This window comes from Hippocampus guttulatus, chromosome 13, assembly GCF_054856545.1.
Source record: "Hippocampus guttulatus isolate MCC_2025c chromosome 13, RoL_Hgut_1.0, whole genome shotgun sequence".
Lineage (NCBI taxonomy): Eukaryota > Metazoa > Chordata > Actinopteri > Syngnathiformes > Syngnathidae > Hippocampus > Hippocampus guttulatus.
The window spans coordinates 15810227-15833392 of record NC_141273.1 but is presented as its reverse complement, the minus strand read 5'-3'; the positions used below and the strand labels follow the sequence as shown (position 1 = coordinate 15833392).

Here is a 23166-nt window from a genome sequence, read left to right as displayed (position 1 = left end):
GTGTATCTTCGGTCGTTTTTTTTTTGTTTTAATATATAAATGCCAAAACATGTGCTTTGAATACAAAACATTTGTGTGTGTGTGTATTAAAGGGGGAAAAAAATTCAGAAGTGGCATCCTTGTTCTTTTGATGTTCTTACCCTTTGCCTCTACTTATGGTCAAGTGAATCACTTTGAGAATCACTGTACAAGGATATCATGAGATGTGGTTACACGGCCACATACGCCAGCTACTCCTACTAAAAACAAATCATGCAACATGAACAAACGCGACTCAGTTTGAAGTGTAAGTACATTCAAACGGTAATTTATTCACATCTGATTTTATGCTTTCTTTTCACCGTTTCATTATAACCGAGGCAATAGAGGTGAACAAAAATGACATACACAAAGAAGACTCATTGGCATGCGTTCTGTAAGACAGGTAGGATGCAACAAAGTTGTTGTTTTTTCAACCATAGAATCCTTTTTGCTTCCGGCAAGTCATTGAATAACAATCCCTGAATACATCTTTGAATAACAACACCAAATGTACAAACAAATAAGAGGGACACCGGCAGGCTTTTCTTTCACAAGCCCTCCCCCAAAAATAAGATAAAAATCAGAAGGAGAACAGTGTCTTCTCAGTGTGTACATCAACAATAAAAAATACTTTCCTTTCCCCCCTCTGTCATAGCGCCGTCACTCCATATGCTTCACTGCTTGTGATTGCTGCTCCGTAGGTCCTTGGCAGTAGCGACCAGCACACCCCATCCGGTCAGTGCGCTTCCCCCGTCTCAGTCGGCGAGAGACCATTTATGCAGCGAGACTCGTGCTTCCTGTGCCTTGTTAAACGTGATGTTCACTGGAAAGGTTTTTCCTCCTCACTTGGGGGCAGAACGTCGCTCCAGTTGCTGCTGGTCGAACTGGGATATGAGCTTCTTGATGTGAGCCAGCTTGTTATGGAGGTACTGACAGCGCAGGCGGTCCTGGCTGTAGCTGGGGTTGGACTGGTGGAAAGAGAGGCGGACGGGGGAAAGACTGGGATGTCACGCAGAAATGCACACGGGTGGGTAGGAAAATCATGCGGAGCAATTTGACTTTTAGAAGGGCCAACCTTTTTTATTTGCCGATAATTCTGGACAATCTGATTGTGAATCGTCTGTCGGAAAGATGAAAGTCACGGTGAAGTCTCACACGACGTCATGCAAGGAGATCAGGGAACATGCAGCTCCCCTGTCTCACCTTGTACTTGTGCGAGTCCTGGTGGAGCTGCTTGAGCTGCGTTTCCAGCTCCATGAACTGGCGGGTGACTCCGTCGATGTGGGCGTGCAGGTCTCGGTACTCGCTGTACTGTTTGTTGAACTCCTCCTTGTAGCGCTGCCGCTCAGCGGGGCTGCTGATCTCCGTGTAAGTCCTGCACATGCGAGCGCAACAATCAGAAAACCAAGGCACTGATATCGTGCGTCACTGTATTTGGGAAGAATTTCATTTTGGAAGTTGTCACTCCCCACCACGCTGGAAGCACGTTACCAAGACGCATCGCATAAACAATGGTTGCCGCAGGTGGCGTGACTTGTCTTGTCTTCCCGACGCTGAATACCAAATAAACGGGTACCCCAGGCAGGAAAAAAAAATAAAATTCATTGAGCATTCCTTTGATTTATTTATTAATTTGTGTGTGTGTTTGGATCGAGGTGCAGTTCTTAAATGACAATTTACAACTGGAGCTTTGGGCAAACAAACAATTTTGGTTTTTGTTAGACCATTTAAATGAAAGGATATTTCATTCGAGTGACGAGCGCTGATGATAGTCAAACATAATGCCACAAACAAGGCAGGACCGGTGGTCGAGTGGTGAGCGCATCGACCCCACAGTGCAGAGGTCATGGGTTTGATCGCGCTCCGGCTTCCCTGTGTGGAGTTTGCATGTTCTCCCCGTGCCCTTGCGGATTTTCTCCGGGTACTCCGGTTTCCTCCCACATGCCAAAAACATGCACGGCAGGCTGATTGAACACTCTAAAATTCTCCCTAGGTGTGAGTGTGAGCGCGGTTGGTTGTTCGTCTCTGTGTGCCCTGCGATTGGCTGGCAACCGGTTCAGGGTGTCCCCCGCCTATTGCCCGAGGACGGCCGGGATAGGCTCCAGCACGCCCTGCGACCCTTGTGAGGATAAAGCGGGTCGGAAAATGGATGGATGGATTCCACAAACAAGCTGAAAGGATATCAACTCCAAACTAGATCAGGGAACATTGTGAACTTGAGCAACCGAGTAAAGTTGCAGTGTCTCGTGGAGGTGATCGTCTACTCACGCCAAATAGTCCGTGTTCTGCTCGGCTGCTTGAAGGCCATCCGAGTCAAATGTCACATAGGCGGCTTCTGTCAACAAAGTACCATGGCTTATGAAACTACATGAAATACAAGAAATTAGCGCTGGCCGATATTGTCTTAAAGCCCCCACAGACCCACCAAAAACATTTTTAGAATTTTTAATTGATTTGCCCCCTTCACTGACAGACAATGATGTGATTGGAAAAGTTTGTGCTCTTCGTGCCCACGCCTCCCACTTGTGATTTTATTTCTCCGGATTATGGCTGAAAAATAACGTTTTTTTTTCTCTCTCTCTCAATATTGCGATTATTTTGTCATGGTCCTCATCCCATGTATTTTCAAACAAACTCAAGCAATCAATGAATCTGTATTACAGTAATCAATGATCAGATGCCAAAATACTGCCAAACTGGAACACTTGGCATCTTTGTGTATAAATGTCATTGGAAATATTCAATGTGATACGCTGCGTAAGCAAAACAATGTAAAATTAGCCCGCTAATTTTATCATTTTCTTCCGGTATTTAAAGTCTCGGTAGTTTTAAAAAAAAAAAAGGTAATTCGAGGGGTCTGGAAAATTGCTCAATTGGCAACACAGACTGTGCTTTTGTAAACTAGCAATAACGGTGTTCGTGTAAGCAGTCAGTTGAGGCAAGGTACGGAAGCCGTAAAAACTATTTTTAAAAAAGTGTCCAGACAAATAAACTGCAATTAAGGAATAGAAAAGCAATGAATCGAGCAACCCGACTAGGAATTTGTGTACTGTGAAAACTGCACGCAAACAGGCTCACCTACCTGCACGGTCCATCGCAACTTGAGTCATCAGATTGGTTGAACTGGTCTCTGTTTTCCTTTCTTTGCTTCCTCCGTTCTCCTCCTCCCTCTGAAGGGACAACATTAGAACAAGAAGGGGAAAACGCAAGTTGTGTGGCAAAATGTACAAAAAAAACAAAACAAAAACAGCTATGACGTCCTTGATCCAAAGGCTGAGCTGCACTGTATTTGTTTACAGAGTGGCAGAACATACAATATTGGCGAAGCATGTTTGAAGTTCGTACGCTTCAGTACGCCTCTGGAAAAAATAAGAATACTAATACGTGCAATTCTTTTTGCATTTTACTAGCCGTCCGCGATCTACCTAAAAAAAAAAAAACGGATCCGCGACCCACCGGTTCAGAAACACCGTCAATGATTGCGACGCGTGCTCATGCTCACCTGCTCTCTGTGTTTGCTTTTCTTCCTTTTAACGGTGTTTCTGTCGACGACAGGCAGCGGGCCAGCCGTTACTCCAGCCGCTTCCTGTCCGCAGGCCGCCGTCAAGGAGTCCAAAAGCTTGCGGGGTTCCAGCAAGTGCTCAGAATGGACAGCGGCGGCGGCGGCTTTGCGGGTCAAGTGGGATATCCGGGTTTTCTTGCTGGCCAGAGGGTCGGTGTACTCCTCGACCGGGGTGGGTTTGGGACGGTGTGCCGGCGACGAGTTGGGTGTGTCCCGCAGCGGGCTCACCTGGGTCTCGGGGACGGTGAGGAGGTTCTGTTGAGGCTGGAACAGTCTCCTGCACAGGAACAGTGAAGCGGTTAGCCATCCGTCCGTTTCCCGTCGCGCTTTTGCTCATCGAAAAGAAAGGATTCCGATTTGCCAGGTCAGTATCCAGACTTAAACTCGACAGAGAATGTATTTACCAGGAGTCTTCAAAGAAACGGGCATACTTTTAAATTTGGGAGGAAACCACGCGAGCGTGCGGACCCAACCGCCACCCAGTCAAGCCTGAAATTCAAATCCAGAACCTCAGAACCGAGAGTCTGACCATCTACACACTGGGCTCCATTTGAAAAACAAAGACACAGACTTTTGTAGAGTACCTAACAAGGATCCGTTTGAGCAGCTGCTGGTCTCCTGACGTGTAACCGGGCCAGTCTTTCTGCAGCTCCTTGTACAGGCCGTCCTTCAGCACCAAGGTCTTGTCTCGGCTATTAAGTTGGCACACCTGTATGCACACAAAGCACCCCAAAAAAACATAAGCGGTTTACAACAGAGCTGGCTAAAGTGTGGAGGAAATTTGGGGCGGTCCGTTGAGATTCATGAAATTGACTATTTTCTATCTTTTATGATATTTTTGACCTTATGTGTTTGTATTTTTATCGATAGGGACCCTCTGCGTCTGCAATCAAGATTGATCAGATCATCACATGGTGTTGAACAGGTTGGAAACTTGGGTAGGACGAAATGGAACAGTCCTAAAATGGTTCAGGAAATAAGTTGGGTGTTTGAATCTCATTGAATCATGATGTGGGATCCCTCAAAGGTCAGTTCTTTGACCTCTTTTGTTCAGCCTCAAGATACTACCTTTGGGTCAAATTCTTCAGAGTCCCAATGTTGACTATCACAGCTGTACAGATCACGCGTGGCGATATCTAACACGTCTCCAAGTGACAACAGTTCACTTAAGGTAAACATTTGGAGTTCAAAGACCAATGAGTGAAGTCATTTAAAATATTAATTTAAAAAAACATTTTTCATTCAGTTTACAATCTTTTATTTCTGTACTTTGTTTTTTTTAGTGTCTTCATTTCTTCTTTTTTAAATGCTTTCAAATGCATTTTTAATTAAAGCACACACATTGAGTTAACCTTGTGTATGAATTGCGCTTTATGAATTAAGCTGCTTCGCCTTGAATTGAGGTCAATTAATTGGGCATTAATCTGGTCCATTATTCTCCTAAAATTTGTCAATAAACATATAGTTCTTGCAAGCTCATTTTGACTTTGCAAGTGGCCGCCGACCATCTCAAAAGCTCACCCACCACCTTAAAGAGGATCATAGAAAAATGAAGGTACTGACGTCATTGAGCACAGAGTCCAGCATGTTTTTATCAGGCGGCGTCAGTCCATCCTTTTGCAGTCTCAACAGGAGCTGCGGCTTCTTGTATGGCCTGAGGGCCAGCAGGTGCGTCACTCTCTCTCTGATGGGCCGCTGCTGCACGCCGCACCTCCCGTTGAACGCGCCCGCACCTTTCCTGCCCTTGGACGTGATGGCACCCGCTTTGATGCCGCCGCTTGGGAGAAGCGACTTGGCCGTCTGGCGGGGTTTGGTCAAGCTCGCCAAGGCCGGGGCCGGGGCGCGCACTGTCACCTTCTTTCCTGCGGGCGAAGCGGCAGCAGACATCTTGTCAGTGGACAAAAAAACAAAAACAAAAAAAAAACACAAGGCATCCTTATTCTCAGACCAAAGCAGTGAAAGTATCGCTTTTGCGGTAAGATACGATGGTACATTTTTTTTTACATTTTCAAAATTCCCCATTCAGAAATGTACCCCAGCGACATCCTACAACGAGAGGTCCGACACGGCGTCCCACCTTGCTTGAAGCGACCTCCCTGCTTGATGACGATGGCCCCCCGGCTGCGGTTCTCCTCCTCGGCCTGCGCCATGCTCTGCAGGGCTTTGTCATAAGAGTCGTCCGTGGCCTTCACCGTCATCTTCTTCTGGATCACGCCCAGACACGACAGCTCCTGCGCCGACCTGCAACGCATGCCGCCGTGCGCTTTGTTAGCATTTATGGCTAACAGACCGAATACGCGTTTGTCTGTGCGTGCCGTGCAATTGACTGGTGAGCGGTCAAGGACGAACCGAGGGACTTGGCCCAAAATTCGTATCGCAGGATAAATTGCAGACTGTAACAGTATGTAAACAATATGTAATTTCTGAATGGGTTCGTAATGCAGCCCATCACATAATGCATTCTCCATTCGGTTTAATCACTGGAGATGACACTTCTCGCCCCCGATGAGCTCCTTGAGGATGATGACAAGCACGAGAGACTATGGCCGGATGGTTATCGCGCCGTGTTTAATCCCACCCGGAGCCGACTTGCTGGATGCAGTCGAAGCTGCCGTGTGGATTGTCGCGGGCAACGTTGGTGACCCCGAACATGAAGACCCTGGCATCACCGCCGTTCTCGGAGCAGGGAATTGTGATTTTCTACATCGGGGGCACAAACATACAAAGGATTAGAATCAGAAAGTGTTTAAAATCTCTTTTTATGTTTTAAATGGGATTACGTTGGGAGGATTGACTTACCCCTTGGTTCCCATTGAAACAGATGGTGGGAGGTGCAGATGAAGCCTGAAGGAGAGTGAATATTTAAGATTTGGCATTTTTTGGTCTTGATAGCTTGGTCAAGCCATTCCTTAAGGAAGGCTTTAACCTGACGCGCGCAATAAATCAATAAGTGTGTGTGTGGGGGGGGGGTGCATAACATGTTGACTTCATCATTTTTATTTATGAAATTTGTACCAGCCTGGTTGGGCCAGCTTCAATGAACATCAGGTGGCTCGACACAGTCACGGATTGGCCACTAGGCCACCATTAATGTCAAACCATGAGTCACACCTTTTTCACTGATGACGCGACACATATTCAAACAGAAAGTGGCTAAAAATGATCAATCAACACCATTTCGCCTGTTTTCTCCAAAGGCTGCCTTGGTCGAAGGGCACTGGAAGGTTTGTTTACCAAAAACCCCACGGATGGAAACTAAACATTGATGAGTGTGCCAAACTGTGTTTTCACTCCACTCGTCCCAGTCACCGTGGTGACATGACTGCGGAAAACACTGGCAGGAGATTAACTGTTCTTTCCATGTTATGGCACAGAGGAAGCATTAGACGAGGAGAAGTGCTTCAACAGAGGAAGCGTGTTGACTTCCTGTACCCTGCCATGTTGGTTTGCAATCGACCAATGTTGTCCCTTTCTTTAGTCATTTTTGGACTTCATGTGAGTGTTTAATGACCCAAAATCAGAGGTGGCTTAAGAATTCGCCCTTTGCAGTTAAAAAAAAAAGATGTGTCCAATTCAGCTCCTGTACTTGATGATTATTATTTTTTGAAGTACTGTATAGACCCTGAAAGGCACTTAAGTAGAAAGTACAAATGTTCTTTTTCTCGCAGTTGTATGTGATATATTTTATCGTGCCACAGAGAGAGAAATTCCACAAAAATGGTTCCTCTCTTATATTAGCTTAGATAATACTCATACGGAGGGGTTAAAAAAATAGAACATTGTGAACTGACAAAAAACAAAACAAAACAAAAAACCTATTACAGTAGCTTCCTTATTTTACAAACGCCAAATATTCTTTAAAAAACACTAATAACAATTCAATATACAGTGCCCTCCTTATTCAATGGCGCACCCGTGGTTAAGATGTGTTAAAAGACTGAAGACTAAGTCAACTTTCGTTGCAGAGACAGAATCAGGCTCCTCCCCTGGCTATCTCAGTCCCCAGACCTCAACCCCAAAGAAAAATTGTGGAAGAAGCTAAAGAGGAGAGTGGAGAGTCGCTGGAGCATTTAAAGAGATTGTGCAAAGAGGAATGGCCGATGATTTGTTCTTTTCTTTGAGTTGAATTAACTGTGACAGTATGACCGTTAGCAGAGCGTTGCGTTCGTTCTATTCAAACATGACAAAAGCTACAGCCGTACGATTTTTAATCGAATTGTAATCTCATCGAATCAAATCGTTACCATTTAAAATCGTTACATGCTGGAATCGTATTGAATTCTCGTTTGTGGAGATGCACACCTCTAACTTCGGTGGTATTCTGTAACTAGTTGGGAGAACCACTGAAGTACACTGGCGTACAAACGCAGTGAGTGGATGTAAAAAGAAGGGATATCGGCACCCAATTATAATATAAATGCCCCCCCCCCAAAAAAGAAATCTTGGGGCCAATAATGCAGTATTTGTATCTTGTTACTTCCACCACTGCCCCCCAACCGCCAGTCTCTCTATTCTTTCCGCATTCTCTTATGTAACACGGAATTCTATTTCAACTTGAGTGACTTTTTTAGAGGTAGCAGGATGGAGGCTAAAGGCGGCTAATTAAGTTAGCTTACCTTGTCGTGGTGAAGCTTGCTAATGGCTGTAGCCGCGCTGTCAGTTAGTTTGAGGTGAAACACGGAGACGTTCGCCAACGAGCCGCCGGACAGCCCGTAGCCGCGGTTCTCCTCTAGCATAACCGCACGCAGGGCCGCCCGCCTACCTGGCTGGCCGGCTGCTGCTTCCCGAGCTCGGGGGTTAAACAAACGCACATTGGCCGAGATTTGAGAAGAAGGAAAGGGGCGATAAGCGGAAAAAAAAGAATAAAAAATGAAAAAGGCTGCCTGTCCCCCCCCTTTTTCTCGCGCCCTCTTCTGGATCTGGAGTACGCCGTATGACGTCAACACGCCTGGTCGGGCTTGATTGGCCAACAGGCGTAAATAAACGGTGACGAATTAGTGACGTCTCTCCACTTCCTGTTTGGGTCCTTGCTTACGCATAGGGGGAATTTCTTCAAAACACCCTCTAGCTTTGTCAGCTGTAAACTTGACAAAATGTGATGGGGGGGGGCGTTCATTCACGCAACTTTAACACTTGAAAATGAAATATTACATTTATTTTCTTAACATTTCGTGGGGTCCTGGGGGCTTTTGATCAAGCAGGAAACTGGACAAAGTATTTGTTTTCTAATGCAACTATTACAAGTTAGTATGTATATATATATAAATAAATCAGGTATGAACTGTCCTCGACTGGCCAGATGCCCATCCTCATCATCCATCATACTCAATGTCACTGTTCTGAACATGTCCAAACCAGAGCACTATTCACAATGCTAACGTGCAGCGTCTTTCATTGACTCTCGTAGCCTCTGGGATGTGAAACAAAGACAAGTCCAAACACATGCGAGCAGATACCAGGTGCCTGGAGTCATTAACGGAGTCATTCCAAAACACAGAGTGTCTACAAATGTGTTGAGGCAAATACATGTAGCGGGTGCTGGCTTCTATCATATTTGATTCACACAAAGCAAATAGTTACAGAGGTGCCAATAATCCGTTCCGGCCTCCACCAAAAAATAATAATAAATAAAAACAATGAAAAAAATTGCATTTTATAATACGGTTTTGTACTTTATAAAGCAGTGTGATTCTTTTGCAGACCACTAGAGGAAGCAAGCGTTCCATGACTTGTGGTCCAAGATTTTGTGAGTCTGTGAAAAGGAAATAAGATAAGATAAGATACGAAAACCTTTATTAGTCTCGCAATGGAGAAATTCCCAATTCACAGCAGCAAAGTTATGAAAGGAAGAAGTAGAACAACAAAATATAGGAGCTGCTGGAAAGGCAGCCACTCTCGCGGCGCCATTTTGAAGTCAAAATAACAAAAATAACACAACACAACACATAGGACACAGACAGTCGTGCAATCTTCACCACTTTTCTGCATACACTTTGTTGTCTGAAGCAGTTATAGATGAAAGAGGAGAGGATCAAAGTGTCCTTTCACCAGTGGATCAGAGACGTCATGCTGAAAATGTGCACACGTCTGCTACAAGCTAAGTTTTTGAAAGCAAACACGAAGCTGTAACGTCCATTGACGAAAAGAGATGAGTTCACTTCTCCTGTCCCACGTAACCCGCTTCAAACTCCAAGCCGCGACTCCCAGTTCCAAATCCGCAGCGGTGCTCCGCGCTAACGCTCCTTTCTTCTCATCGTCGGCTCCTCAAGCCTTACATCCATCCAGACGCAGTCCGTTCAACAGCACCGATCTCTCCGCTGAACAAAGCGGGGCTGTGAAAAATGCTGCCCATAACAGGCGCAAGACACAAGCGCCCCGGGACTGTCCAGCAACGACAGTCAAATGGCGCCGACATTCCTCCCAGGCAAAAACAGTGCTGGTATACCCATGTTGCCGAGAAGGCGCAACCACCTCCTTGATGAATGTCGTGGCCAAAAAATGCTGAAAAAAGTCCACATCAGGTCCACACGACGTAACAAGAAATACAAAGTGACAAAACAAACAAAAACAACAAAAAAAGCAAGGCTCGTGAGAGCACTTGCTGACGGCTGCCTACTCGGGCGCCATCTTGACTTCAAAGATCACATTCAAAGATCAAAAATCACTGCCTACTTTAGTAGAGACCTGACATGAATTGCAGCTGAAACAAACTTTGAATGGGGGGGGGGGGGGGATATAGCAACAACTCTGATGGCAAGCTGCAAATGCAGACTGCTAACACTTTCCAGTCATGCATTTTTTTCCATTTCACACTACACCCCTCACAATCCACTTGGGACCAGTCTGTGGGCTACCGGTGGATCGCGACCAACTGGTTTGGCATCCCTGATCAGAGTGTCCAATCAACCAACCATGCATGTTTTTGGAACGTGGGAAGGAACCGGAGTACCCAGAGAAAAGCCACACAGGCACGGAGGGAACATGCAAACTCCACAGAGGAAAACCACAGTCGGATATGAATCCATGACCTCTGCACTGTCAGGTAGACGTGCTAACCAGTCAGCCACCATGCCGCCAGGCGTGAAATCATTTTATTTATTTTTAATATGCATCTACAACAAGGGGAGGACACAGGCAAAAATGACTGACAACTTGATGAAAATAAAAACAAACAAAATTACACTTACCAAAGCAATTTGTCCACCTTCCCCGATAACATTTTTTTTCCATCAAAAGAAAATTTACAATATAAAGAAACATACAATTAAGAAGGAACATTTTTATTTATTATTTTTTCTTCTTTTTCTTTAAACTACACGAGACATTTAGGATGGGAAAACTACCCTAACATGAAATAAAGCAAAGCCCCCCAGTGGACACGATGCCTCATTATATTCAATACTGCTAAAATAAAATAAAATGAGGAACTGAACAGAAACAGTCCTCAATTTCGTCCCCTGCGGCCCCTGTTCTTTTCAAATGTTACAATATTTTACAACGGCACAATAAAAATACAGAAATGTTCATTTGCGGACAGAAATAAAAGAGAGAGACTGCACTTTTGGACAAGAGTATTTGGAAAAAAAAATCCCCATTAAAAAAGAAAATCCTTCATAGTTCAGAAGAAGGGATATGTATCAACAAAATGGCCTTCTCCTCCAGTCCGATTCACAGTTGCAATTGTGCGTGACGTTTCAATTTCAGGACCTACGTTCTGCTTTTTTTTTTTTTTAAATAGTTGCAGAGTTTTCATTTAAAGTCCGAGAATGCACTCATCTTGCGCCATGATTCGCCCCCAATGCGCGTGCGCCCACACCCACACCCACACCCACCCACACACACACGCACACACGTACGCGCGCAAACACGCACACACGCTCAAAGTATGTTTCTGTGATTTGAAATATCAAAACATGTCAATGATATCAAAAATGCATTGTACAGTATTTACAAAAAAAAAAAAACAACCCCAAAACAAAACAAATACAAATGAAAGATGGGAGAGTTCAACATGATTTAAAAACCCGAGAGCGGTTGGCACCCCTGCAAGGCTGGGGGAGGGATGGGGTGGTGGGGTCAAAATCTCTCATTCATTGTTGCGAATTATGGGAGGCTGGTGGGGCAAGGTGAGGGGTGACATCAAAATTCATTTGTAGCCAATGCTGACTGAATATTGGCAAAATACATTTTAAACAGAGACACATGGGGAAAATGAAAAATACTTTGCACTTATTGTTGACAAACTACAATTAATTAAAAAACAAAACTAGAGTGGATGCCACTCCTACCTGGGCCTCACCCAGTGCAAAGTATGTGAGGGTGGGGAAGGGGTGGGTGGGGGCACGTAACCTACATTTGTCCTCATTGTTGACGAATGATCAGGAAAAAAAAGATTGACAGGTGACATCTTAGGTGGGGCGGCATCAAAACTTGTTTGTACTCCTTGTTGACAAATTATGAGCAAACTAAGAAATATAAAAAAGAACCCTTGCACAGCAATGTTGGCGGGAGCATCACGAGCTGAGGGGCCGTCGCCCGCCCCCCCCAAAAAAAGCTTCAGTACCTTGTAGGGTGAGTCTGAGTGACGCTCTGATGACATCACACAGATGAGAACACCATGCCCACTATCTGCATATTTACACCGTTGCTACGAGTGGTGCAGCTAGAAGAGAATAACACTTGTTAAAAACGATGCAACCTTTCACACAGAGAGCCTGTTAAATCACGGCATCAAAAATCTGCCATCTGTCTGCCTTTGCCTTTCACATAAAACCCAGTAACTACAAGCAGGAGTTTGCCGGTCTTGTATTGGGAAGTGTTCATGAAAAACTGCTGTTGGAACCGTGTGTGTGCTTTTACACAGCAACACTGCATCCATTTTTCCGGTTCTTGGTTTCACACACAACCCGGAGAATATGTACAAGAAAAGGACATAGAGAATACTTTTCATAATTACATGATGTCAATGCATCAAATAGTTTTAGAAACTGATCATTGCTTTCAAAACAAAAAAAAATGCCCCGCTTGTATGTACCACTTTGCAGGGTTCTTCATGGAAGGCAAAGGTGAATAGATGGCAGTTTTTCCATTTACAGTTTTGATATGGTTATTTTGCGGGATGTCTGTCGAAAACAGGCTTTCATAGGCTCATAAATCAACGAATAAAAAAGTAAAGATATAAATAGAGCTGTGCATTACTCTGCATGAAGCTGACAAAAAGTTGCGTTGGAAAGAAATATTTGAGCAAAAGCAGGTAGGGAAAATGAAGGTTGAGGAAAGAATAAGATGGGATAAGAGGAAAAAAAAGAAAAAATAATTTAGGTAAAAAAAAGTATTTTAAAAAATGACTCTAAAACTAAATAATTTGGGTAAAAAAATGGGGATCAGAAAAAAAAAATCACAAAAAAATTGGAAAAACAAAACATATTTTTAAAAGGCCAATAATGCAGGGATAAAATTTTACCAGCAGGGAGCAGTGAAGTGACGTGTGTGCACATGAGTAGCCTTTCTTTTGCAAAGTACTGTGCACTCTGAATGAAAAAAAAGACCATTGCAATATAATTAATAACAAAAATACAATAATTAAAATAGCAACGATACAAGACCAATACACAAAAGGGGAAAAAATGGATCATCATACCTCTGTTAAAAATGTACAAACAGAGGCCCGGAACAACACATTTAGAAACTAAATTATTTTAAAAAATAAAATAATAATCATAATAATAATAATAATAAGTCCGATTGTGGATAAAGATTCCAGAGTGTCCTTAAGCATGTGTCACGCTTCTTTTTCTCTATTTGTCCTCATCGTCTCAAGTCCGAGAAGTCTTCCTGTTGCCCTGTTGCGACTTCCTGCCTGGCCCGGGCGGCCATTTTGCATGCACCCAGAGGGCCCGTTTTTTTTCACCATAGTCCCAGCGAGCTCCAGGGCCGCTCCGGAGGAGGATGTGGATGAGGGCTGCGGTTCACCCGTGAGGAACGTGGTGGTATAAGCCAGGAGGAGGAGGAGGAGAAGGGGGAGGCCCGACCCGAGAGTGAGGTAAGAATTGCAGGATGGGGGGGGGGGGACCACAAAAAAGGAGGTGTAGGGGTACAAAATAGGAGGGGGGGAAAAATACCCCCACCCAAAAAAGGACAAATAAAATCACACACTCATCGTCATGTTGGGAGAATACTGAAAAGAGAGAGAGGAGGGGAAAGGGAGGGAGGAGGGCAAAAATGAGTGGATGTGCAACATTTAAACACTAGGGGGCGCTCACACCCAGCACTGACATTAGCAAAATGCTGCAGGTATACAGTCCAACTTCCAAAGATATAGATACTAGGTAAGGTAAAGTATGCAATTTTTAACTGTTTACGTTAGACAATGTAAATATGTAAGGTATTGTACCCGCATGTAGGATGATTAATACGATTGGTTAGGTTAGGTAAGGTAGTGGAAGGACATAAAATGTTAGTCAAGGTTGGTCGGTAAGCTAAGGCAAGGCAAGTAGATCGGGAAGGCAGGTAAGTAACTAAGGTAAGTTAAGGTAATATAGGTAGTAGCTATTGTAAGGCACGTAGGTTGGTCAGGTAAGGTAGTTCAGCTAAGCTGTGCGAAACAAGGCAAGGTGGGATAGGTAAAAAGCTACGGTTATGTAACATAGCTTTTGGAGCTAAGGTAGGGTTAGGTAAGATCACCAAGTTTGTTTTGAGAAAGTAGTAAGGTAAGGTAAGGTGTGGTTGTTTAGCTGAGGTAAGGAGAGAAGTACGGTGCGAAAAGGTTAGTAAACTAGTCTGAACATTCTCCATCCCCCAAAACAAAGTGGTCGTACATCTGATACTTCTGCAGAATAGTTTTTAGCATTGAATAATGGAGATGAGGTGATGATCATCACACATCACTGTAATAGACGCACAACATGAACTTATTGGCTATTAGCAAGCTGGCACAATGCAAGCAGATGACACACTTCAAAAAAAATAAATAAATACACAAAGGACTGCTTGGGCAGGACTAGCGAGCCTCACTTCAATAAGACATTTTCATTGCAATGGAATTTATAAAGTCAAAGGTTAGGGTTCAAAATGACCGTCCTGTCTGCTTGCATTGATCCAGCGGTACGTCGGGGAAAGCGCCAAGGTGAAGCCTTCGGGATATTGCGGTGATGCTGCGACTTACACTTTCGCTTTGGAATGGGTTCAAAAAGTTCCCGCCCATTTCGCCGTCGTCTCGCGGCGTTCCGGGAGGGTTGTTCATGCCCCCCATGTTATTAGGGGAACTCTGGATAAAAACAAGGGTAGGAAACAGTGGAAAAACTTGACGTTATGATGGAGGACTTGTGAGTGAAACAGTGAGCGGTGGGGCCTGGGGGAAGGGGGGGGGGGTGGGTTAGGTAAGTTAATGAAGATATGTTAGCTAAACGGGCAGGAACGTAGGTAAGAAAAGTGGGTTAGTTAGGACCGGTTGGGTCAGTCATGTTGGTTTAAGGCAAGTTCAGGCAAGGTTCAGTTAACTCAGGTAAACGAAGTAGGAAAATAGTGTAAAGGTAAGGTCAGATAGTGAAGGCAAGGTTAAGGTTTCAAGTTGAGGTGACTCACCTTTGGCAAGCCGTCCATATCTCCAGACCCTGCAGGAGCACGCCGCAATTGAGTCATAAAGCACACGTGACAGGTACACAACAAGACCGATCATAGAAAACGCACCGAGAGATCCGTTCATGTGGTGCGGCTCCATGGCTCCCATAGCGCCCATCGGCCCGTCAGGCCCAGGTCCCATTGGGAACTGCCGCAAATGACAGAAAAACAGAAATTTGCTTTGGAAACGGGAATTCAGATGGCTTCCGGTTGCAAATGGCCAAGAATTCAGTCGCGGAGCTCTCCTCAGTTCAGAGCTGTTTGTCGATCAAGCACGTAGGGCGCAAATTGGGTGGCGATCAGGTGATTTCACGAGAAGGAGTTGGTTCGGGTACAACCCCTCAAAATGAGCAACATTTCGGAACACAGCAACTTCAAACCAAAATGGCGAGACAACAGAACGTAGAAGAACACATGCCCCCCCATGCATGTATGCAAAATTTGCACTTACATTGGGTCTGTTGCCTCCCGCTCCAATAGGATTCATCATGGTGTAAATGTTTTCACTTGAGTTGGTCGAATCTGAGCAAGGCAAACAAAACGAGCTCAGTGAACAGATGGCATCGAGACGCGCTTTCAACCAAAAAATAATGACGAACAGCAAGAGGCAAGTGTGATGAGACACGCATGGTGAGCAGGCAAGATGCAGGGGATGGTGGGGGTGGGGCTGTGGGGGGCAGGGGGCGGGGGGGTCTTAGGTACGTGACGCACCACCTGGGCTGGGCATGATGGGCGTTCCGGGTGGACCACCGCCACCTGGGGGGCCCTGAGAGAAAGAGGAAGGAGTGATCAGTTCAAAATTCAAACCCATCACAGGACGGAGATATTATGCAACCTCCAAAGTCAAGCTTTTAGGCTTGCAGGTTGCTTTAATTCGAAAAGTATAAATCCCACAGCAAATGGCATCAAGTGAATTTGTAACCGTTAAGATACTCAGAGTCAGAGCCTTTATTTCCTCCAACCGATTCCAAATTTCTACACTGCATTATCATTTGAAGCAGTTCGCCATCAATATTTATCGAATACTATGACAAAATCATAAAAAACATCATTGACACAGAGATGCTGATTTATTCATAGATTCCAAAAAAAATAAATAAATCACGCCCTTTTCTTTGCTCCAGCCCGTCAACTAGCTGTAGCCCTCAAATGTGCTGCTCTGATAAAGTGTGGAATAAATCCTCCAGCTAGGAATATTTTTCTTGAAAAATCGGAGTGAAAATAAAATTTTAATCATGTCCGAGATTCGTCCTCTTCCATAAATGTGCGAACACACCAAGATGATGTCTGCTACTGTGGCCGACTGCTGCGGCAACCTTTGGTGCACGCACAGGAGGGGTGAGACTACATAGCTCAAACAGTCAGATGACAGAAAAAGCAGACGTCTATCTTAGCCTGCTAGCAGGACCCGTTTGATGAATCTAAAATCTAATTGGCTAAAAAAATAAAATAAAATAAACAAACAAAAAAAAACCTGCCATAACTGTCCATGTGTCATGGGGCAGCATTTACGGCACTGAAGACCATTGGCAAATTCCACTGACATGGCAACACATAGAACCTGAAATCCGATTGGACAAATAAATAAATGAAATATGACTTGAAGCTATGCAGCCAAGACACATTATCAAATAAACACAGTAGCGTCTATTATATCACAGTTGCAATCCTATTTCCTTTAAGATAGATATTTTAACCTAGCTTTGTGACGGTATTGCTTTTATTTTGAACTGGGCAGCGCGATGGGTGACCGGATAGCACAAGCGCCTCAACAGTACAGAGGTTATGAGTTCCTATCTGGGCTCCACTTTCCTCCCACATTGCAAAACCATGAACTTTAGTTTCAGTAAAGACTCAAAATTGTCCTTGAATTTGTCTGGCATCAAAAAAATTTTTTTTTTTAATTTAAAAATAATATTACTACTAATTTCATTGTATTAATATTACCACTCGAAGCAAATTCATAACTTTTCGCCATCATAAAAGCCTTATGAAGCACACGAGCAACATTTTTTTGTCAACTCACCACGTAGTTGCCCGGAGATGAGGAGGAGTAGGCTATCTGCAGAGGGAAATAAGAGCATCACACCTCAGCTCGGGCAGACATTCGAGCCGAGTAATACGGCCAAACACCAAAAACGGCTGGGCCACATCTTGCGAACAGCTGCTGCGCGGCAAAGCTAATGTTTGCAGTGTTGTCACACGTAAAAGTGAATCACTCACTGAGTTCGTGTTCGGCCCGGGCCACGGCCCTCTTCCTCCTGGACCCCTGCAGTGACATAGTGGAACATCAACTACATGATCACTACAGTCATAACGAGTACAGCGAGGACCTGACCGTACATATTCATTCCTGGCATGGGTCCGCCCATGGAGTTGGGCGGGGGTCTCATACCACCGTAATTCTACGAGATGAAAAAAAAAGAAGTCAAATTTAACATGGCATTTGATCATAGAAAGTACAGTGGTGCCTTGAGAAATTAGTTACATTTGGTCCGAATGTAAAGAATGAAACTCTGCATCATGATAAAAATGCAACAATGCCTCTGCTTCTGGCGTGCCCCCCTTGGCCACCAGAAGGCAGTATAATACAGTCATGTACTTGCAATGCAAATGCACACTGAGGCAATCAAATATCAAGTCAAGTCGACTTTATTGTCAAATATGCTTTATGTGTAACAAACAGCACAGACTAAATTTTTTCCCTCTCAACCACAGGACAGAGAGAGGAGCCGCTGCGGTAATATGGCATGCACATAAATATTTTCACCGTGCATGTGCACCGCTTGCAACCCCAGAGAAGAGCGTACAACAGTCATTTTTAGTCATACGTCATCATATTGCACAGCAGCTCTACCGACCTGAATTGTTATAGTATCTGTCAACATGTGCTGCTCCACCGTTTGTGTTCAACTATTTGGTCATCAGAATGCTTTAAAAACCCAACTATCAATGCGAACTGTTGGCACGTTCATGGCATTTTCAAGCGTAAGTTGGCATCAAGATGGCGGGCTGGGTTTAATGCAACGTTGTTTGGTTGTTTTTAGTAGACATGAATTTTTAAATTCGGTCACTCGTATCTCAAGGCACCGCCTTATGCGTGTGGGTGTGGCAGTGATACCTGTGGGCCCATGGCCATTCCTCGAGGAGGGTTCATCCGTATCGGACCGCCCATGTTGGGATGCCCTGAAACGAGAACCCAAAAAGCTCGCATTAATTCCAGAAATGGCTCGTCTCCTAGAGTCTATCTGAGACACACGACAGACTCGGCTGCGCCCTAATCCCATTAGTTCAAACCCTGTGGCTGTAATCTCCAGACAGAATCTCCAAAGACCTATGCCGACCTGGGCCAGACTCACCAGCTCACATTGAGGCCACATGTGTGTAAAATGCCCCCCCTCCCCCATAAAAAAAAAAAAAAGGTGCCAGTATGGCTGGAGTGATTTTCTTTTAGCTTAAGGTTAGTCTTATGACTCCATAAAGAAATCTGTGGTGCTGTGTCATATGCCGTCCTTTCAATGCAAATTAAAAAATACTCAATAATAATAATTATTATAGTTATTGCTGCAAATAAATTTGCGCACTGATGCCTTTTATGCATATAGCGCTCTATTCAATTTCCGCCCAGTGCCACAATAACCAGCCACAAGTGTGGATGAATGCGAGCCATGCCAAATGTTACACTATGTATTGTTTTATAGTTTTTCTCAGATGATTACTTTTGACAATAAATTTTGTTCAAAATGTTTTGCACTTCTATTTATAACATGGGATTTGTATGCAGGTATGTACCGCAAAACAGTGGGGTTCCAAAAATAACCTATTTTGAATAGAATTCAATTCATGGCTTTTTTTTTTTTTAAACATAAACGCCATACCTTGCGGTCGTGTCGGGTCCAAACTGTTTGGCAGCAGAGGCTGCGATCCCGGAATTCCACCTGGAGGCTGAACACGGACCAAAAATAAATAAATGAATGACCGATAGACATGATCAGCTCCAAGTTGAATAAGAAGAGGGGCGTGCTTCGTACCTGATTTGGCATTCGGAGTGGGGGGCGCGGTCCACCTGGGTAGCGCGGTGACATGAAAGGCTGTAAAAAGACCAGAAGCGTGTGAGATTTGGGATAAATGTTAGCGCCGAGGACGCACAGATGAGGCGAATGACGTGTAAAAGCCACACATCCCCCTGCTGTCACTGCAGTCAGCCTAAGCCGACTCGGTCTGCGGTCGCGCTTGGTAATACGCAAACGCGTTGGAGGCCAACAACAATAACAGCAACCTTTAGAGGAAGCATGCTCCGACTCGGGGAAACCAGAAACCGCGAGAACGACGATCCGGGCTCGGGGTAGAAATGAGCAACCTCGCTGGCTAACCCCAATTCAGATTTTTCCATTTAGAGAACGGTTCGAAGTGAGGATGTGAGAACATGCTTGGTTCCTTGTTTTATTCATAGGCTGCGAGAAAAAGCAAGCAAACGGGAGGCTGTGTGTGTGTGTGTGTGTGTACATGCGGTAAGTGCACAACCCCTCACGAGCAGCTCCAGGGAGGGGAGGGGAGCGAATAATTTATCCCACACAGAGACACCCGATGCTGGGTACTGACGGGGGCCACGGCCTCCCGCCTTCTGGATGGTCCCCCAATGGTGGCCGGAGGTGTTGGCTTATATGGTTCTAGAACCAGAACCAGACTAATGGGCCCAGAGGGTCAAAGAGGAAGAAAGTGAAAGGGAGTGGGGAGGGGGGGGGGGGGGTGCGCTTGCATTTGGGTGGGCTTTTCGAGGGAATTGAAAGGGAGGAAGAATTGCTGGAGAGTGAGTATTTGCCTCTTACCTGGCCGTGGGGTCCCATCATGGGGTTGCTTGGGTTGTGTGTGGGGGGCTGTGCGTGGGGGGACTGCTGAGAGCCCGGTGGTCCCTTTAGGAAAGAAGAGGGGCGGAAGGGTGGGCGTTACACCTGGAGCAAGCGCCCCTCTGTAATCGTCGGAGAAGGATGACGACCTTGGGAAATTTACTCCTACTTTTCGAGACGCATTTTGGGATACATGGGGGGGGGGGGGGGCGCTCCGTGGGGCGATAACCCATACTCATGACACCATCGCAGCCTCAGGATACTGTATAGGGGCTCATCAGAACTTTAACATCAATTTGCAATTGCAAATGACCAATTGTGTAATATGTAGTCAGAAGTTTTATTATTTACAGGGTAACAAGTCCCAAATTTTCTTTACAATAAAAATGCTTTATGTAGCGCCACTATCGGAAACATTGTATTCTGTTTAATATTGTGTTCATGGAATAAACATGGAGCCGATTAATCCACCCGTTTTGGCATTCTACCGCCCTCGCATCATGGACATCACGGTGATGCGAGCCCGAAGGCACTTGAATGTCAATTTCAGTCGTTGGCCGGGGGCGGTGTTGGATAAAACGTCAGACCGCTGAGATGGATGAAAACAGGTGTATTCGTCTGCTAAATTCGTATTCCATGACCCCCAATGTTCATCCAGTATTGTGTTTTAGACTGGTGGGGGAAACACAGAACATACGACTGAGTTGAACTGAAAAAGATTTAAGCCTCTGTAACAACATGCATGTAATTTTGTGACTCTTTTGCATTCCATTTAACGGAGCCTGTGTACCACCACACTTTGAGAATGAGTGATGACGCATCTAGGGGAACGCTAAAGTTTTTCTTTCGTGTTTCCTCAAATGCAACATCGCGTCGCGTGAGACCGGACCATTTGATTGACATGTCGCGTCATTTCGGGGGGAAAATGGTTGGGACATCGGGACGAAGTCGCCTCACGACTGCGAACAGGAAACGCGTTTGCGGAAAACAAGCGACGCTCCCCCAAAATAAGTCCCCTCAGCACCACACACAGTCAGACCCTCACTACACCCCCACCAATGTTATCAATAGCTCTCCCATGGCTCACTCTCTTTCTCTTTCTCCCCCGCTCACTCCATCCCTTTTCCTTCTGCACTCATTAGCCTCCCCGCCTTGCTTAGAGCACCAAAACAATGGTGGCAGGTGGGTGACCGTGAGTCCAGGTGGAGGTGATCTTTCACATTTCTCATCTCTCCGTCCCTGCCCGCTACCTTATCACGCTTCGGACAAATGCCAAAGCTGTCCATCACGCCGCCACCGCGCACACGCACGCAGACACAGTCTTCTGGTAGACGCACAGCGGTGTAGCTATGATGTGGTGATGCGAGCCCAACTCAGCATCACACACAGGCAGAGATGGAGGATGATGGAGTGGGAAAGTGACACACGCATGTGAATGAAAGAATGAATGGAACGGCAGGATGTTGAGAATGAGGTCGAAACTGTGTTAGGGACTTATAATAAATGCTCAAATTTTTTTTTTCTCCAAAAATTTTTTCAAACAAAAAAAAAACAAAAAACAAACACTTAACACCCCAGATTATTCAGAAAAGGTTAAACATTCAAGATACGTTATTCACGAAAACGAGGGGTAGTTATATTCTTACAAGAAATATGAAAGTCTTTAATGTTACAAGATTTTTGTTTTTGTTTTAAGAAGTCATTTCAAAACAAGTGAGTGAACTAAATTGTATATGTTCGCTAACTTTATTCTCATAAAATGGACAATTTATCTCCTGTAATACTACAACTCAACTCTCTCTTTTTGAATGCCGCTCAAAATCGCTTTTTCAGTTAAGTCCCTTTAATGTCGTCGCATTCGAGGAACGAGTGGGGCTCACAAGAGATGTTGGATTGATTGATAGATTGGTTGTGGCTGGTACCTGGAAAAAGCCCGGAGGCATGGGACCGCCTGGCATGGCGTCGTTGGGGGGCATGTTGCCCATCACCGGGCTGGGCGCTGCTGCTGCGCTCTGAAAAACAAACAAAAGCCACGTTATTCAACGTTACGTTTGCAGCAGGAATGGAAAGGGTGCAATGGTTGCTAATTTGCTGAAGGGGGCAGTATCTCCCACCTTGGCCCAGCTTCCATTCACCATATTAAGTTTAATGGCTAATTCAGGAAAGTGTGGCCTATTACTGCCTTTAAAGCATTACCTGAAGAGCAGAATGTAAGGGCGTCATCTTTTTTTTTTATGCTGACAAATTAGGGCAAAGTGTTCAAGGAGAAACCTCCAAAAAAAAAATTCTCAATCTGGCAAGTTTCCCTCTGTTTCACTACTCTGGTGTTTGCAGTCACTTTTAACTTTGGCTTATTTCAACTTTATAGCTCAGCATGATTTGCAAGGGTGGGACTGGGGAAGCATTTTTGTGGCTTCCGTATTCAGCGTTGCCAAAAGAGAAATTTTTTTTTTTTTTAGTTTTTAATTTGACGTTTTGCGTAAAGCAAGAAAGGAACTCGGCGGAAGGCAATCACGGAGTCAATCATGGTCAGCAACTGTGCGTTGATACATGATGGAAACCTTTGACCTGAGGTACACATTTTGCATATATGGTCATTTATTTCGAATCAACTTTACACAGGTACTTTTTAAAAAAAGATTTTTTAACATTACTGAGCTCAGTCGCATTATTTGTTAAGAAACATAATTATTGGTATTACTTCTATAAACTGATGCTGGGAGTAAATGCTGGGCGGAAACCAGTTTCAAAGCTAGCAAATTACAGATTGGGGGGTTGGGGGGGTATTTTACACACACACACACACACACACACACACACACACACACACACACACACACACACACACACACACACTGTATATATAGAGTAACTACACGGCCAGATTGTTAGCCAAACCCCAATGACGCTTTCCATTTTTGTTAGCATTCAGGTAGCGGAAGCCACATCATTAAGATACACAACGCATGATTTATAATATATATTTCCCCCCCCACATTTGACGTAAACCTTCGTCTGAGAGTATCACACAATTCCGCCCTTGTGTGCGGCGCCCCGAGTCCAAACAAATTGGAGTCTATTCATTAGGCGTTGGTTTATTGTGGACGGTTGCAGCAG

At 44.7% G+C, this 23166-nt stretch overlaps 2 protein-coding genes across 5 annotated transcripts in view; both read right to left on the bottom strand.

Moving 5' to 3' along the window:
• Positions 1-291: 291 nt before the first annotated feature.
• LOC147196603 (RNA polymerase II elongation factor ELL-like) lies at positions 292-8521 on the bottom strand. Of its 3 annotated transcripts, none has more exons than XM_086127974.1 (12): positions 8200-8521; positions 6383-6427; positions 6162-6283; positions 5661-5824; positions 5147-5445; positions 4168-4292; positions 3524-3860; positions 3104-3191; positions 2290-2356; positions 1225-1396; positions 1097-1141; positions 292-989 (listed from the first exon to the last, which is right to left on the bottom strand). In XM_086127974.1, the coding sequence occupies exons 1-12, from the start codon at positions 8317-8319 to the stop codon at positions 864-866; spliced, it is 1710 nt and encodes a 569-aa protein (XP_085984100.1). In that variant the 5' UTR covers positions 8320-8521; the 3' UTR covers positions 292-863. The 3 variants fall into 3 exon arrangements, with proteins under 3 accessions (XP_085984100.1, XP_085984101.1, XP_085984102.1); XM_086127975.1 differs by having other exon boundaries at positions 2290-2353; XM_086127976.1 differs by lacking the exons at positions 6383-6427; positions 8200-8521 and having other exon boundaries at positions 5618-5824.
• A 708-nt stretch (positions 8522-9229) lies between these two features.
• LOC147196602 (single-stranded DNA-binding protein 3) overlaps positions 9230-23166 on the bottom strand; it is a 35655-nt gene continuing 21718 nt past the window's right edge. Inside the window, exons 5-18 of one of the 2 annotated variants that reach the window (XM_086127244.1) lie at positions 21972-22061; positions 20032-20115; positions 19234-19293; positions 19081-19147; positions 18324-18388; positions 17546-17607; positions 17426-17471; positions 17229-17264; positions 15917-15968; positions 15654-15724; positions 15272-15350; positions 15167-15195; positions 14748-14849; positions 9230-13760 (exon numbers count right to left, since the gene is read on the bottom strand). In XM_086127244.1, the coding sequence (XP_085983370.1) occupies positions 13731-13760; positions 14748-14849; positions 15167-15195; positions 15272-15350; positions 15654-15724; positions 15917-15968; positions 17229-17264; positions 17426-17471; positions 17546-17607; positions 18324-18388; positions 19081-19147; positions 19234-19293; positions 20032-20115; positions 21972-22061 (873 nt within the window). In that variant the 3' untranslated portion in view covers positions 9230-13730. Of the gene's footprint in view, positions 13761-14747; positions 14850-15166; positions 15196-15271; positions 15351-15653; positions 15725-15913; positions 15969-17228; positions 17265-17425; positions 17472-17545; positions 17608-18323; positions 18389-19080; positions 19148-19233; positions 19294-20031; positions 20116-21971; positions 22062-23166 lie in introns of both variants that reach the window. The other variant, XM_086127243.1, reaches the window with a different exon arrangement.

What these genes read in the sequence shown, in the direction of transcription:
- LOC147196603 (XM_086127974.1), bottom strand. Translation starts at nt 8,319, where the DNA reads ATGCTAGAGGAGAACCGCGGCTACGGGCTGTCCGGCGGCTCGTTGGCG. An exon ending in CTCAAACGGATCCTTGTTAG is followed by an intron (nt 3,861 to 4,167) that starts GTACTCTACAAA and finishes GTTCCTGTGCAG; the next exon opens with GAGACTGTTCCAGCCTCAAC. An exon ending in AGTTGCGATGGACCGTGCAG is followed by an intron (nt 2,357 to 3,103) that starts GTAGGTGAGCCT and finishes CTTTGTTGACAG; the next exon opens with AAGCCGCCTATGTGACATTT.